Genomic DNA, 16,368 nt, shown 5'->3' with positions numbered 1-16,368 from the left:
GGCTCCACAGGTATTGAGCCTGGTTTCAATCCTCAGTATGGAAAACACACACACACACACACACACACACACACACACGCACACGCACACGCACGCGCACACGCATGCACACTCACACACACAATTGCTTTTCGACTGCAAAAACCATGCATGGTTTATAAAATGTCATTTTATAAGATATATTAGTTAACAGCAAATATATGAAACATATGAAGACTTTTCCACAATGCAAAGGGATGTTTCAGCCTACTCAGAGCTGAATTCAAATAGTGCTTCACTATAGTAAATGCTCTCTAGATCTTACAATTCTCTCCAATACAAAATTACCCAGTTCCATTTAAAAACCACTATAAATCATGGAGATCCTGATCTTAGCTCAAAAGATAGATTCTTGTTTTCCCAAAGTCTATAACTCGGCTCATTTCAGAGAAGATACATTTGTTTCCCCATACCCCACCTAGGAGGGGTGTAGGAGGGTCCTCAGCCTGAATGCCAATTCCTGCCACAGGTCCTACTTGTGGGAAAGGCTTGGTGTGCTGAGACTCCTATGTTAGTTTATCCTATTAAAGAGCTTATGCTTTGTTATCCTTTACTGAACCTTGGCAGGGCTTCTTCATCCTCTTCGGAGTTAAGTGAAAAGCAAGACTCTGCACTGGGCTGTTAATGATTCCTAGGGAGAGCCATGAAATGTGAATGGTGTTCATCCCCAGAGATTATTCAAGTAGGCAGACACAAATCCCAGGACACCCTGCCAATTCAAAAATATGGGAAACAAAGTCGCACTCCCAATTTGTGCTCCTCCTTAAGCTTACCAAAAAAGGCCTTGAGCAAGGAAAAATGATGCTACCAAATTTATTTGCTTTAACTAGAATGTCAGAGCCTCTGAAATAAAAGGGAATAATATGGATAGCCTCCAAATTAGAGAAAAATTCATAGAGTGACATAGAAAGAATGTGAATGGTTTATAACACTGGGAAGCTATACTAATCCTTGATGTGTAAAACTTCTTTTGTATGGAATGCAAAGTTCTCTTTTTCCTTTAGATAGGTTTAAATGAAAGTGGGGATGACTATAAGAAAATGTTCCTATTACTTTGCTCCAAATAAAAGTTCCCTGCCAATTACGAGCGCATTCCTAATTGATAATGAAATGCAAAGCCTAATGTAAACTTACCGTGGTAACACAGACACACAATTTTATATGAGTCAGAATTGTGTAAACCACAAGTAACATCAGGGCTAGAGCCAGCACTCTATTCCAAATGACGGAAGGCATGTGGTGGCCTGGAAACTGCCCTCTCCAGGGAGCAAATAATAACATTTGATCACAGGATAGCATTTTAATGAAGCTCATCTCTTGCGTGCTTTTTTTTTTTCCTTCAATGTTTATTTAATTCCTTCAAATTCCCCATAGATTTACTGTATCCATTAGGCAAAAATTATGTAGAAAGAATTGTTTAATAAAAGATACCTAGGTCATTAGAGAATTATATAATCAGACATGACTTTCAAAAAACCAACTTGTCTGCTGCCTTTCCCACCCCACCACCACATTATGGCAGAGCAAAAGGCTCTTCCCAGATGCCAGCACCTGATACTGGATTTCCTAGCCTCCAGAACTGCAGGTCAATAAATTTCTGTTCATTGTAAGTTTTTTTTTTTTAATCCAGCTATTTAAGGATCAAAACACAAAGAAAAATACTTGTCCATTTCTTAAATTAAAAACACTTTGTCAGGCTGGAGGTGTGGCTCAGTGGTAGAGTGTGTGCCTTGCACCCAGGCACTGGGTCCAATCCTCAGCACCACATAAAAATAAGTAAGTCAAAAATAAAAGTATTGTGTCCATCTACAACTGAAAAAAAAAATTTTTCAAGAAAACCACTTTAGCAGGGCATGGTGGTGCATGCTTGTAATCTCAGAGGCTCTGGAGGCTGAGACTGGAGAATCTCAAGTTCAAACCCAGCTCAGAAATTTAGTGAGGTTCTAAATAACTCAGGAAGGCCCTGTCTCTAATAAAATATAAAAAGAGTACAAAAAAAAAAACACTTTGTCTTTAAGTAATGTTTAACATTACATTGAACTAATATGTTTATTCTAAATTTTCACTTTACAAAAGAACTCATTAGTTAATTCATTAATTATTTTTGAAAAGACAAACAGAAGATAGAACTTTTTTTTTTCTCTAGTGGGAAAATTGATGAAAGATCCTACACTACCAAGCCTCCAACAGTTAGCTGCTCAGAACATTAAATGTATTAACACAAAAATTACAAATATATACTCTAATGTCTTGAATAGCATTTAAGTAGACTTTGTGAGAATGTCCAACATTAACCATTTTATTATTATAACCATTATAATTATTATTATTATTATTATTATTATTATTGGTTTGTGGAAGAAGTGGTATTTTGTGGTGGTTGTTGTTGTTCTGTTCTAGGGATTGCCCGAAGGGATATTCTACCACTGAGCTATATCCCCAACCATTTTAGAAGGGATCTTACTAAGTTGCCCAGGCTGACCTTGAGTTTGGGGTCTTCTTGCCTCAGCTTTCCTAGTTACTGATATTATAGGTATGCACCACTCTGCCAGGCCTAAAAATGAAAATCTTTTTCTTATCTGTAGGCCACATAAATCTTGGGACAGCCACTCTCCCTACTATAGCCTTAAAGGATGAGATGGTAAATCCAGGGATCTCCTTTGCTTATATGTTTGTATCAATTTTAGCAACTTGGCTTCTATCAAACCGCTTAGAAGTGAACAGAAAACAGAATCTATTTCACTCAAATTGCCTATAGCTGTTTAAGTAATTTAAACACATTTTAATTTTTGCTGATCAGGGCTATAATTTAAAATCACTGATCATAGTGAAAAAACAACATACAGTACTGAATAATCATGGTTTCAAAAAGAAAAATTAATAAAACACATGTCTAAAATGAGCTGATGCATATAAAAATGCTTTTTTCAAGCTGCATGTTATTATATGAGTCTTTTTGATCCTTAAATTAGAAGGACTTGTGGGTGTTATCTAAATTCTTTATAATTGTTCAATTCCTGCCTATGATGGTATAAAAATTAGTATAGAAAAAGTGTTGACATAAATATCCAGTAATTAAGAAAAAGTGTTTTATATATTGAATAACCTAAGTAATATTTATTTATTTATTTATTTATTTATAAGTCCTCCTCATAAAAAAGTAATGGGGATTGACCCCAGGGCTTCATGCATGCTAGGAAAGTGCTCTACAATTGAACTACATTTCTACTCCTTTTTAAAAATTTTGAGACAAGATTTCACTAAATTGCCCAGGCTGACCTCAAACTTGCAATCCTTCTGCCCCAGCCTCTCAAGTAGCTGGGATTACAGGCATGTGCCACCATATCCAGTTAGGTAATTCTTTGATAATCTAGTTCCCTTTGCACGTGAGAATGGAGATATAAAAATCTGTGTTTTTCTAAAAGTTGTCTTGAGTGACATCTAGACAAGGAAGAGAAACCAAGAACTATTTTTGCAGGTGGCCGCATGAAGCCAGCTGAAGCAGAACAGCATGTGAGAGCTAACCACTATTTCTGGTACCACAAAAGATCTGCAGAAACTTGGTAAGGGAGTCATCTCCAGGCATATGATAGCTAATGTCTTTACAAGTGATTTAGCACAAGTATTCTCTTATTTTAGAATGTAATTTTACTAGTGACCTAAATTTGTTTTTCTCTGAACTGTCTAGACAGCAGCAAGAAAAACTCTGAAATTAGAAATAAATATCCTCTCCTTTGTACAAAACAATGAAGCCACTCATCATTCAACCAGTAAACCTTGTGCTTTGGTTTGGTTTGGTTTTTTTGTTTTTGTTTTCACACTGGGGAATTAACCCAGGGGCACTTTAACCACTGAGCTACATCCCCAGCCCTTTTTATGTTTTATTTTGAGGCTGTCCTTGAATTTGCCCTGCTCCTGCCCCAAGTTCTAGAGTTGCTGGGATTACAGGCATTGACCTTGTGCATTGAGGATAGTTCTGGTCATGGTGAGCAGGCATCTGAGCTTTGACATTCTTGAGCCCTCCTCATAAAAATGGTAAATGAACGTGAGCAGGGTTGATGTGTAATACCAGAGTACAGAGTTCTTGGGCTGCTACTTGGTTGTTAGCCATTGAACATGAAGCCTGTGAGAGACCTCCTAGGCTCCTCTTTGCAATCCTTGAGATGATCTGCAATGGTTCATCATTAGATATGTTGTCCCATAATAATACTGACAATTAATGGCATGCCATGTTTCCTCTAAAGCTATGTATTTGTCTCCTTTTTTATCCACGTTGAATAAGGATACCGTCTAAGATTTAGTCACGCGTAAATGTCCTTTGCACATTATAACCCAAGTGGTTCTGTCCAGTGCAGCTCCCAATAGTGATCTAGAAAGAAAAGCTAAAGTGATTAAAAAAAAACTGAAAACAATGTTGAATGTTTTGATTTCACAAGTTGCTTATTTATTACATAAAACCTAGAGCAACCGATATTTACAACAACGTATAATGACATAAAGAATTCTCTGTTCCAAACGTAAGTGAATTCTCTATTATTTAATTTTAACTTATTTAGAGATGTTAGTTAAATAAAAGTCAAAGTTGAAAAGCTGCCAACATTAAGCACACTTAGGAGTGAAATTATTTTACATTACTAAAGAATCTAAGGTGGTAGAGGAAGTGTAGGAGAGTGAACACAATCATGGAAAAAGAAAGAAGATAATTTCCATATCAGAATTCCTGGACCCCAAAAGGAAAGGGTCACTGAAACACCAGAGCAGGAAGAAAAAAAAAATCTGGCAAACTATAAAGGCAGGGACCCTGCTTATCATTTCCCTACAGCCAGAGCACACAACATAGGATAAGCATTTTTTTTTCTTTTTATTTCTCTTCCTCCCCTTCTCCCCAGCCCTGAAGATTGAAATCAGTAACACTCTTATCACTGAGAGATACCTTCAGCCCTTTTAATTTATTTTTTTTTATTATTATTTTGAAACAGTTTCTTGCACAGGGTACAGTGGTGCACAACTGTCATCCCAGCAACTTGGGAGGCTGAGGCAGGAATACCACAAATTTCAAGTCAGCCTAGGCAACTTAGTGAGACCCTGTCTCAAAATAAAAAGAAAAGTTAAAAGGGGCTATCGTTCAGTGGTAGAGTGCCCTTAGTTTTCATCCCCAGTACCAAAAAGAAAGAAGAAAGCACATCTGCCTAAATTACCTAGGCAGGCCTCAAACTTGTGACCCTTCTACCTCAGTCTCCCAAATTGCTGGAATTACAGATGTGTGCAACTGCCACCAGTAGGGCAGACATTCTACAGCTACAGGGCAGTAGGGCAAGCACTCTACCACTGAGCTACATCCTCAGCCCTGGGAAGATACTCGTGAATGGAAGGGTAAGTATGGACCTAGGAAGATGTGGGAGCAGGAAGCATGAGCCACACCAGTGCTTTCTCTGTGGTTACTCTTTCTGCCCTAGTATCAATAAATCAGCAGAAAAGAACAGCAACAATAGAAAGAAGAGCTTTAGAGACACTGATAAGAACTTGAGCATGTTTCCTAGCTCCTTGACTATCCAGGCAGTATTCATTGTCCCCTCTTTCCGGTTTCCTTTCCTGTTTTGGGTCTAATTAGCCTGTCCAAGGACCAGGGTAACACCTGAGGCATGTCACCTATGCTCAGTGACACCCAAAGCTGGCTGAATGAAGGAATCTTTAGATGGGATTGAGCAGAACTAAATAAATGCCTCAGGTTTATCAAACCCTCCAGAGCATAGGAAGGCCATTTTCCCATACCCTGTTTGTCTCTGCCCATTGTTTCTAACAACACAGCTCTTACACCCAGGGCAAATGTTAACATCTAACTGAGTGCTTTTTGCAGGTTTGGTCAGGCAGTCAGGGTAAAACAGGGTTTGGGATCCTCTGATTTGTATATTTCTAATACTAATATATTTCTGTATCTTTTCCAGTGCTTTAAAGCCCATTCTTCTTAAGATTATTTCCGACCCTCCTTATAGTCCTCAGACTGAAATCTGAATGTCAATAAACTTTATTGTGACAATTACCTTACATCCCTAGACTCTTTCAAGATACAGGAATTCTTTAGGGATTACAAATACTAAATTTTGGGGAGGGGTTACCAGGGATTGAACTCAGGGGAACTCCACCACTGAGCCACAACCCAAGCTCTATTATGTATTTTATTTATAGGCTAGACATGGTCTCACTGAATTGCTTAGCACCTTGCTTTTGCTGAGACTGGCTTTGAACTCAAGATCCTCCTGCCTCAGCCTCCCCAGCTGCTGGGATTATAGGTGTGAGCCACCACACCCAGCATAAATACCAATATTAAGCCAAATTCTTAAAACAAAATTATCATCAGGTCAAGATTATTTAGCATTTTATTGTTCTGGTTCTGGGGTATGGGAAAAATATTAAAAGAATATATGTTCTTTTTATGGAATACTTTGGGACTTTTGCCACATTTTGTTGAATTCCATGGAAGCTTCCCATAATTTCAGAGAAAGTGTAAGTAAAAGTGTATTGTTGCTTATTTTAAAAACTTCACAGGTCTTGAGAATATAGTTGGATAAGTTTAGACAAATACACACAGCTGAGTAACCAACACCCTTAAAAATTAAGGTATAGTGCATTGTTGACAACCTAGAAAGTTCCTTCCTCTTCCTTTCCAGTTTATCCCCTTCCCACAAGCAACTACTATTATTTCTGTCTCTATAGATTGTTTTTGCCTACTCTTAAGCTTCACATAAATGGAATTATGCAGTATGGTCTCTTTTGTGGCTCATTTCCTTTGCTCGACTACAATTTGTTGAAAGTACCAGTAGTAATTTATTTTTTAAATTGCTGAATAGTTTATGAATGAGTTCACCACAATGAAAGTATCCATTAAGAACAAAGAAACTACTGGGCTGGGCACAGTGATGTACACCTGTAATCCCAGTGGCTCCGGAGGCTGAGGCAGGAGGATTCCAAGTTCAAAACCAGCCTCAGCAACTTAAGCTCTAAACAACTTAGTGAGACCCTGTCTCAAAATAAAAAATAAAATGGGCTGGGAATGTGGCTCAGTGGTTGAGCGTCCCTGGGTTCAATCCCTAGTATACACACACACAAAAAAAAGAAAAAAAAAAAAATCTGCTGGTTGGGTACATGAGGATATTTTCTCTCTCTCTCTCTCTCTCTCTCTCTCTCTCTCTCTCTCTCTCTCTCCCTCTCTCTCTCTCTCTCTCTCACACACACACACACACAAAAAAAAAAATCTGCTGGTTGGGTAAATGAGGATACTTTAATAAAATAAAATGTAGCAATTCCTGTTCATTCAGTTCTTCCACCCACACTTGACTTTTGCTAATGGCTATACATAGAGCTAAGTCTGAGTTTTAATCCTTCAATTCATCCTTAAAGGAGTGGAAAAAGAACATGGGGTAAACAGGAGTCACTTGAATCTAAATCAGAGAAGAAAGCCAGGAAGCAAGAGATAGGTTGTACCAGGAGATTGATATTCAGAAAGAACCAAAATTACTCTGGGTTCTGGCTCCTGTCTAAGGCTGTGAAAACATTGAATTAATTTTAGGTCTAATTCCTCACTATTATCTTCCTCTGATCTCTCCTGGCTTTTTTGATTATTGGTTACAAAGCCTTTTTCTTTGTAAACCATCTAAAAGTTTTTAGCTATTATAATAAACCTTGCTTGTTTGAGTTTGTTCTCAAAGATGGCTCTAGTTCCAATTAGTATGGCAGTGAAGACAAAGGCATATATAAAATGTATCTCAAGTCTCTTTCCTGGGACCATGTAAAACACACATCAAGCAGGCAGGAAGGAAGTTTGGAAGGAATGATGCAATTTATAATAATTCTCCTTATCAAGAAAGTACTGTGTTCACAGGGAAAGATTACTCTAATAGGACCTACAAAGGTTTATTTTGGTTACTTACCCCCTCAAAGGCCTTTTTAATAATCTATTTACAGAAAATGAAGACAAATCTAGTCTGGAAATTAATGAGATAAAATATAGTTTGATCCAACTGGTTAGGTATCCACAGGAAACCCCACTACCCCAGATGAGAAGGACAGAATGAGCCACGTTAAAACAAAATGAATATCTGAACATTTTACAGTGCTTTCCAAAACCTAGTACAAATACTCTGGGTAAATAACAGTTCCTAGTTAGAGATTAATTTTTGAGCCAGTGACTATTCACAAAGTCAAATCTTTAACAGTTGTGTATGTAGACTATTTTAAATGTGTTACTCCATTACTGTTCCCTGTTTTTCAATTGAAAATGAAATTGCTAATACTGAGAATTACTTAAATTTCAAGCACTCACTTTGCAGGATTTCCTCAGTAGAACCTATTATTTGTCTGAAGTTATTCTTTCAGAATAGTAGCTTCCAAACAGAGCAAATTTGTAGTCATCTAGAAAAAGTGACAGATCTCAGGGATGTATGGAATATTCACATGAAGAGTCAAAAGCACACAAAAAGTGCTACCTAGGTTGGAAGTACCAGGATATTAACTGGCATATCCTCAGCTCAGGCAATGTCCATATATAGCTCAGTTGGCAGAGTGCTTGCCTTACATGCATAAGGCCCTGGGTTCAATCCCCAGCTCCAAAAAAAAAAAAAAAAAAAGTTAATATATGGGAGAAGAACAGAAGATCTTTATAATCAGGCTTTTCACAGTGGGGAAAAATAGGGATAATACCTATCACAACTGAGTGATGATATTACTAAATAGACTCTAATGAACATGAATACAAAATTTCCACTACTATACATTTCTGATTTGATAATAATATTAGATCAACTTTTACTAAAGAAGAGTAAAATGCAAGACCAAGAATTTGTCTTTTTTCATACTGAGGATTGAAACCAGGGTTGCTTTACCACTGAGCTACATCCCTACTCTTTTTTATTTTGAGATAAGGTCTCACTAAGTTTTGGAGGGCTTCACTAAGTTGCTGAGGCTAGCCTTAAACGTGTGATCCTTCTGCCTCAGCCCTCCCAGTTGCTGGGATTATAGGCATGCAGCACTGTGCCTGGCTTATATAAGATTTTGATTTGAATGTGTTGTAAAACTATAATCACATTTAATGCCGATGGGATTAAAGTGCTGTGTGATGTCATTTTGTCACTTTGCTAATATTTTGAGCCAATTGAAATTTTTATACAAATATGTCAAGTATTACCAAACATCTTTTACTCCTCTTGAACAATACTAGATGTTTTTTTAAATCAGAACATTGAATGTGTATATTTTAATATCAACATGGAGTCACTGAGATTTTTTTTTTTTTTTTCTCAATGTCACGTCTCAGAAATATATGCAATTAGGGCTGGGGATGTGGCTCAAGCGGTAGCGGGCTCGCCTGGCATGTGTGTGGCCCGGTTTCAATCCTCAGCACCACATACAAACAAAGATGTTGTGTCCACCAAAAACTGAAAAATAAATATTAAAATTCTCTCTCATCTCTCTCTCTCCTCTCTCTCTTTAAAAAAAAAAAAGAAGAAAGAAATATATGCAATTAAAATCAGATATTCATGTTGGGATACAACCAAGGATTCCTTTATGTAGCCCTTTGCTTCCAGGCCACATCTGCCTAGGAAATCACAATCCATCACTGTCCAACTCTCTCAGAATGAAATGCACTGCCTGGAGTTCACAGGAACAACCTCATCTAACCACTGGATGATGTGCTCACAGGTGGGCAAGTGAGCTGTCCTCCCTGTTGCCAGTGAACTCCCCATTCCCCAACAAGGCCAGCAGCCCCACTCCATCTTCCCCCATGCTGTGAGTCACCACTGTGCTTATGAAGATAAGCCCAGAGCATGAACATTTTATCATTCACTGAAACACAAAAGGGACACACTTTTCCATTATGCTGGACGCTGGAATGGAAGCTCTAGGAAGTGAGTATAACATGAAATCATTCCTTCCGCTTCAGCAGACAGATGGATAGAGACATTCCAGTTTGTTTCCAGCCTTTTGTCTTCAGAGCATTTTTGGCATTTCCTTCAGGAAACTGGAGGTTGTGACCTAAGGTTTCCTTAGTGGACACACTTCTGTTTCCCACAGTTAACCTTACTCAGAAATGACATCTACTCTATTAGGTGAGGTTTATCTTTGTGTCCCAACTGCGTCCTGTGCACATTCAATGATACTTGAAAGCACAAATTCTGAGAGTAACAATAGGGCTGAAGAGCCAAACACACCAAAATACCTCTATTTAATCCCAATAAAGATGACAATAATACCAAAATGAGAATTACCAATTACAAGTCTGTGAAGTACCTTTGTAAAGTAACTTTGCTTTAATTTTATAGTTGAAGACATTAATAACTAAGGATGTTAACTCTTTTAAATACAACTGAGTAGAAAGTTTTCAAATAAAAGATGCTATGCTACTCAACCTAAAATTCTACAACTTGCTACTTCACTGATATAGTATATTCCCATATTGCTCAGAAGACAGGCTGGAGAACCCAAAAGTGTCCTAAAAAATTAAGTTACTCCCTGTTATATCCCATATCTATAATCCTGCTTCTCAGCTTATTGGTGAAGGGCCAGGAACATACAATTCTGTTAATTGGTTTGAAGTGATCATTGTGGGTCATAATTTAAATTAGATTGACAACTACACTGTTAATTATTTAAAAAAAAAACATGTTTTAGGACAGACTTAATGTACTTAATTTGGTTTGGCTTTAATGTAATTTAAAGCTCAATTACATTTACTTACCAATGTGGTATTGAGAAGGTTGGTGGTTTTTCACATTCATTGGACTCTTCACTGTGAACTTACAAAGGTTATCTTCCTGAAAAAGATAGAGTGGTTTCTAAACAAACCACATTTTTTTACACACTAGTTTATCAGAGTCAAGTCCTTTAAAGAATAACAGAAATTTGCCCTTAACTGTGATTCCAAAGAGCCGCATAGTCAAAGAGAGTATCTCAGTAATGATTTTTAAAAATGCTCTTCACAAAGAGATCTTTAAAAAAGATCAGTTTATTAATGTTTAAACGTTGATAAAGCTATGTGCAAAATAATCCACAAAGTCAGAAACCTATTAAATACTATATTTTTTTAAAAAAACATTTCTTTGTTTAATTGCACTGAAAAACCATACTAATGAGACAGCAATAAATTTTTTATTCTTTGCAACATTTATACACATCTTCAATTACTATCAGATGAACAGTTATACTGAAAAACTTCTGGTGCTCCCTATCAGTTAAAGTAATGCTTTTAAGGGCACAAGAGGATGGTATTTTTTTTTTTAAGAAATACACATTCAATGGTGTTAACACAGGTTAGGGGAAAAAGTCCAATGAAATGAGCTCTGCTGAAAACAAATACATTCAAAATTCATAAAAAGTATTTTTAACACAACAAAATGCAACCATCCTGTTGGTTGGAATGAATCACACAACACTCTGAAATAAACATCAACAAAAGTGCCAAAGACAGATGCTGTATTTGTTAGACAAAGTCATTAAGGAACTCTCTTGGTTTACCAAAGTTAGCTCCCAGTCAGTTTTCACCTTGTTTCTCCTGCGACTGTAAGGATTGGGGCTAAGATATCATTTAGATAAAGTCGACTTCCTTATGCTGATTACAACCACAATGGATATGACACTTTTGCACATTTCATTGTAAAGATGTTTAAGAAAAAAAAAAATCAAAGTGACTTCAATCAATTATCCAAAAAAAAAAAAAAAAAAAAAAACGGATCCAGCTTATGTGGACACTTTGGCCTCAACAAATGAAATTGCTGTACATCTTCAAACCGTTTCCATCTCCTCACAGCCTACCTACTCAGCACAGCCTTCCTGCTACAGATGGTCAAGAAATGGACCAGGGCACAACCTCTACTCTGAGGACCGCCAGGTAGTTACAATATAAAGTAAAAAAAATATCTCCAGGAGGGGTGTGAACAGGGAGGGGAGGGTGGGCTATGCAGAGCCTCCCCCAGACAAGGAGAAGTGGACACACTCACTTGGGTTTGAAACTACAGTGAAAAAAAAACATCTTCTGCTTACAACTCCAGACAAAGAGAAGCTTTCACATAGAGACTTTCAGTCTTTGAGGAGGGGCCAAATGAACCCTTCAGGAGCTTGACAATGCTAGACCTTTGGCTCAGTGCAAAATCAAAGCTCCAGGGGAATAGGAAATAGGCTCCAGGCAGGGGACCTGACTCCACCCTTCCCAGTGCATTGTTCACAGGAACTAAATACCCACCAACACCAGGCACCACCACCACCCCGATTCTCCCCCTCCCTCCCTCTCTCCAGCTCCTTCCCTCGCAGCACCTCCTTCCTGGCAGCACTTGAGGCCCAGAGCCCTTTTTCAAATACTGGGGTTGGGGGGGTGGGTGGTGACCCTGTAAGAGCACTTCCCGAGGATTGGCAGCATTCAGCTTTAGGAAGAAGAGTTGACGTTTCCAGAAGACATAACGGTCTCTGGGTTGTCGCCATCATCCTTCTGAGGGTGTGAGGAGTTGTCCGATTTACTACGGCTGAATTCCATACCAGCGATGATGGGTCGTTTGAATTTGCCGGTGGAGTCTCCACTGGGGCACTTGCAACAGGACATGATCCGGATAAAGGCCCGGCGCATCTCCTTGTTGGTCAGCGTGTAAATGATGGGGTTAGTGCCAGAGTTGAGCACTGCCAACACCAAGAAGTACTCGGCTTTGAAGAGGATGTTGCAGGTCTTCACCTTGCAGCCCACGTCCAGCAGGAGCAAGATGAAAAGGGGTGCCCAGCAGGCGATGAAGACGCTCAGGACAATAATTACAGTCTTCAGCAAGGCCAGCGACTTCTCAGAGCTGCGGCTGGCCTTGGACATGTTTTTGCGGAAGGTCAGACGGCGGCTCCGAGTCCTGACCAAAGAGTAGATCCTGCAGTACAGAATGACGATGGAGAGCAAGAGGAGAGTGAAGACCGTGGTGCAGAAGAGGATATAGTGCTTGTGGTAGAGCGGGAGCACGGTGGAGCAGCTGGACAGGGTGTTGATGCAGTTCCAGCCCATGATGGGCAGGCCCCCCAGGATGAGCGAGATGACCCAGCAAGCGCTGATCAGCAGGAAGGAGCGGGAGCTGTTGCTCCCGTTGTGAAGTTTCATCTTCAGCATGGTGATATAGCGCTCGATAGCGATGGCTAGGAGGCTAAACACGGAGGCTGACAGGGCCACAAACATACTGCCTTCCCTCAGAAACCACTGGGCGGGGGTGAGCTTGTAGGTGGTGGCCCCAGACAACAGCAGGTTGGCTGTGTAGGCGACTCCCGCCAACAGGTCTGAGAGGGCCAGGTTACCAATAAAATAGTACATGGGCCGATGGAACTTCTTGGTTTTCCAAATGGTCAGCAAGACAAAGATGTTCTCCAGAATGATGCAGCAGCAGATGAAAATGAACACCACCGAAGTCAGTTTAATGCCATTCTCGTCGGGGCTGATATTCAGCTTTCCCGTGTAGTTGTAATGCCGGACTATGATATCATAGTTGACATAGTCGGAGACCGAACTGCGGAGGGCCTTGACTACCGGGATGCTGGTGGACACCATGGTGCTGCTGCACTGTGTCCCCAGGAACCCGGAGGTGGCACTTCTCCAGACGAACGCTAGAGGGCGAGGGCGAGCGGGGCTTCACTCGCTGCTGCTGGGGTGAAGATTTGTAAGAGATCCAGGCTTTTTTGTGTAGCTTAGCTTTTCCTTGACCAGAGAGGGCCTCCGAAACTGCAGCCTTAAACAAGTCACAAAGAGAAGAGCGTCAGGGGAAAAGCCATACCACACTATTCATTATCGCTAAGGCATTGCTCCAGTTTTGTTATTATTGCTGTTTTAAGAAAACCTGAGGAGAGTGCAGGGAGAAATATATATATATATATATTTGATTATCATATATATATAATGATATATATATATATGATTATCATTTCTAGGGGAGACGAGGAAGAAGAAGAGTAAGAAAAACCAAAAAAATTACCCACGCTGAAAACTTCAACTGGATGAATGGGAAAGTCTCCCTATGTTCACATACACTCAAACTGAGATAGGAAACCTGGAGAAGGGTGCCCAGTAACTCCATTCCCGCCCCGCTAGCTCTCTCCCCCTCCAGCCTTTCAACCCCTGATACCCCAGGATTCTCTGAAATAGTCATCAGCTCATCTGCGTGCTCACACCAACAGCCCATAATCTCTACTCAAAGAGACTCAACTGGCAAACCTAAGGGCAGAAACCCACACCTGGGTCCCCTCACTCCACCCCACCCCGCCCCACCCCCAACTCGAAGAGATGAGCACCACCTCCTAATTGCCATGCAAGAAAGTAGCTTTGAACGAAAATTATTTGACAGCGTAAGTCATTTTCTGGGCTCTATTAATAACCGTCTAGGAGCAGGTGTGCTGAGGGTCCGAGGGCGTAGTGAGGTGTGGGCCGCCAGGCGCGCCCCAGCCCTGCGGTAAACAGGAAAGCTCAGCGCCTCCGTGAAGCAACTGCCTATTGTTTCTTCTCCCCCTCCCCCCAACCCCCGGCAAGCCTGGTGCAAGTAAATGTGAAGGTATTCAGTAAAAACCATTCATAAGAGATTGCAGTAAATCCCAGAAGTTTCATACGTTGATTGCATAAGCATTTTTAGTTCAGTCAACACAGGCACACACACAAACGAGAAGTTATACCACTAATGACAATACATGCTGCCACATTTCTAATTTCAGGGGGCAAAGCTACTCAGAAACAGGCATTATGATGTGCATTGCAAAACTGGCATGGCCAGTTGTAGTTAGTGCCATCCCCACAAAGCGCTGCCTCCTCTCATAGAACTAGAAAGTGTGAAGGAACGGCACAGGCACAAAGCATTAGTCTGAACAGGTCTACTTTTAAGTTGTTTAAATGTTTCAAAGTAATGCAGCATTCTGATTTTTTTTTTTTTTTTTAAGTGGAGTAATAGAGGCAGGAGCAACTTCCCGGTCAGCACAGGCTGCCCGCGTTTGCCCCATCCTAACTCTATACCTTGCTGGGAAGCAGTGCAAGTTTAAACCATTACCCCTGTTCCCCCAAATTCTTCGTCTATAAGATTTCTAAAAATAATCGTCTTCTCTCCTTCTTCTGAAGAACCGCAACTTCCATCCCCCTCCCCCACCAGTCAGTTCTACATTTAGGGATTAATCCTTTTCCAAACTCCGTAAATCACCGGTGCTCCAAGAACAATCCGATCGAGTTGGGCTCCACAGCAGCCCAAGAGACAAATACTTTCAGAGCCCAGAGATGGATGTTTTCAAAGTTTTTGTCCGTTTCGTTCAAGCTTAAAAAATTCGTTTCTGGCACGTAGGCCCTCGGGCAGCAGTAAGTCTCCGCGCTCCCAGCCACCGCTGGCCAGAGCCCGGACGGTTCCTAGCCCCCTACCTCGCTCAGGCAGGACGAAGTTGCGTTAGGAAAGCTCCGGGTCTGCACCGCGCACTCCGCATCTTGCTGCTGCCCCCGACTGACTGCACTCTGCTTTCGCAAAGTTACTGGAGTCCGGGACCCTCCCTCCGCAGCCGTGCACTCCAATGGCCAGCCCCGCTCGCTGCTGCCCGCGCCAGTCTGCAAGGCAAAGTCGCCGAGCGCCACGCTGAGGCAGGGTGGCTTCCTTTAGGAGGAGATTGGGAGGGGTTAATGCCTTAACTCTTCACGCCCTCTCAGGGCTGGGGGCCCCCGGATCTGGGCTGCTGGGACACACCGTCCTGGAAAGATCTGGGGGGGAAAGCAAATAATGAAATAATAAAGAACCCTTCCCCCGGCTTTCCCAAGCAGCGAATCCACCCCGCACCCCCCAACACACACACACACGGTGGGGGCGGGGGAAAGAAGGGGCGGAGCCTAGTATCCCCTAAATTCTAAAGTAGAAGTCCTGTGCCTCGGCAGCCATCCTCCACTCCCAGACGATGCAGAGGGCTCATTCAAGCCCACGGAAAAGAGGAGGGGGGAACCTTTTGGAAACTTTTCTCCCCACAAGACAGTAGGGGCAGAAGACGACCCGGCGTTTCATAGTGCACCTCCCTGGTCCCTAGCCTTGCAGCTCTTGGCTGATCCCAGTGTCCCTAGTTGTCGCCGGCAGCCCCTGAGGCCACTTCCGCGCTGGCAGGGGAAACCGAAGCCGCTGCCCAGCGAGTCTCAGTCGCGCTGTGGGGAACAGAGGCTGGGAAGGAACTTTGAGAGGTATGGAGGGGGCTAGAAGCCGAAAAGGGAGAGTGGACCGGAATGATCGGGTCCTCTCCCCTACCCCTCCAGCCCTGATCCCGGTAAGGCCTAGAAACTTTCTGTCTTGAGGGGCAGAAAGTGGTTTCCCCCCCTCC

The 16,368-nt window shown here is 41.3% G+C and overlaps 1 protein-coding gene across 1 annotated transcript; it reads right to left on the bottom strand.

The window, feature by feature from the left end:
- Positions 1–12,387: 12,387 nt before the first annotated feature.
- Positions 12,388–15,758, bottom strand: S1pr1 (sphingosine-1-phosphate receptor 1). The gene is made up of 2 exons (XM_026379687.2): positions 15,437–15,758; positions 12,388–13,775 (listed from the first exon to the last, which is right to left on the bottom strand). The coding sequence occupies exon 2, from the start codon at positions 13,595–13,597 to the stop codon at positions 12,452–12,454; it is 1,146 nt and encodes a 381-aa protein (XP_026235472.1). The 5' UTR covers positions 13,598–13,775; positions 15,437–15,758; the 3' UTR covers positions 12,388–12,451.
- Between the last annotated feature and the right edge of the window lie 610 nt (positions 15,759–16,368).

This window comes from Urocitellus parryii, chromosome 11, assembly GCF_045843805.1.
Source record: "Urocitellus parryii isolate mUroPar1 chromosome 11, mUroPar1.hap1, whole genome shotgun sequence".
Taxonomy (NCBI): domain Eukaryota; kingdom Metazoa; phylum Chordata; class Mammalia; order Rodentia; family Sciuridae; genus Urocitellus; species Urocitellus parryii.
Note: the sequence above shows the minus strand (reverse complement) of the source record. Positions and strands in the feature narration are given on the sequence as shown.

What these genes read in the sequence shown, in the direction of transcription:
- S1pr1 (XM_026379687.2), bottom strand. Translation starts at nt 13,597, where the DNA reads ATGGTGTCCACCAGCATCCCGGTAGTCAAGGCCCTCCGCAGTTCGGTC.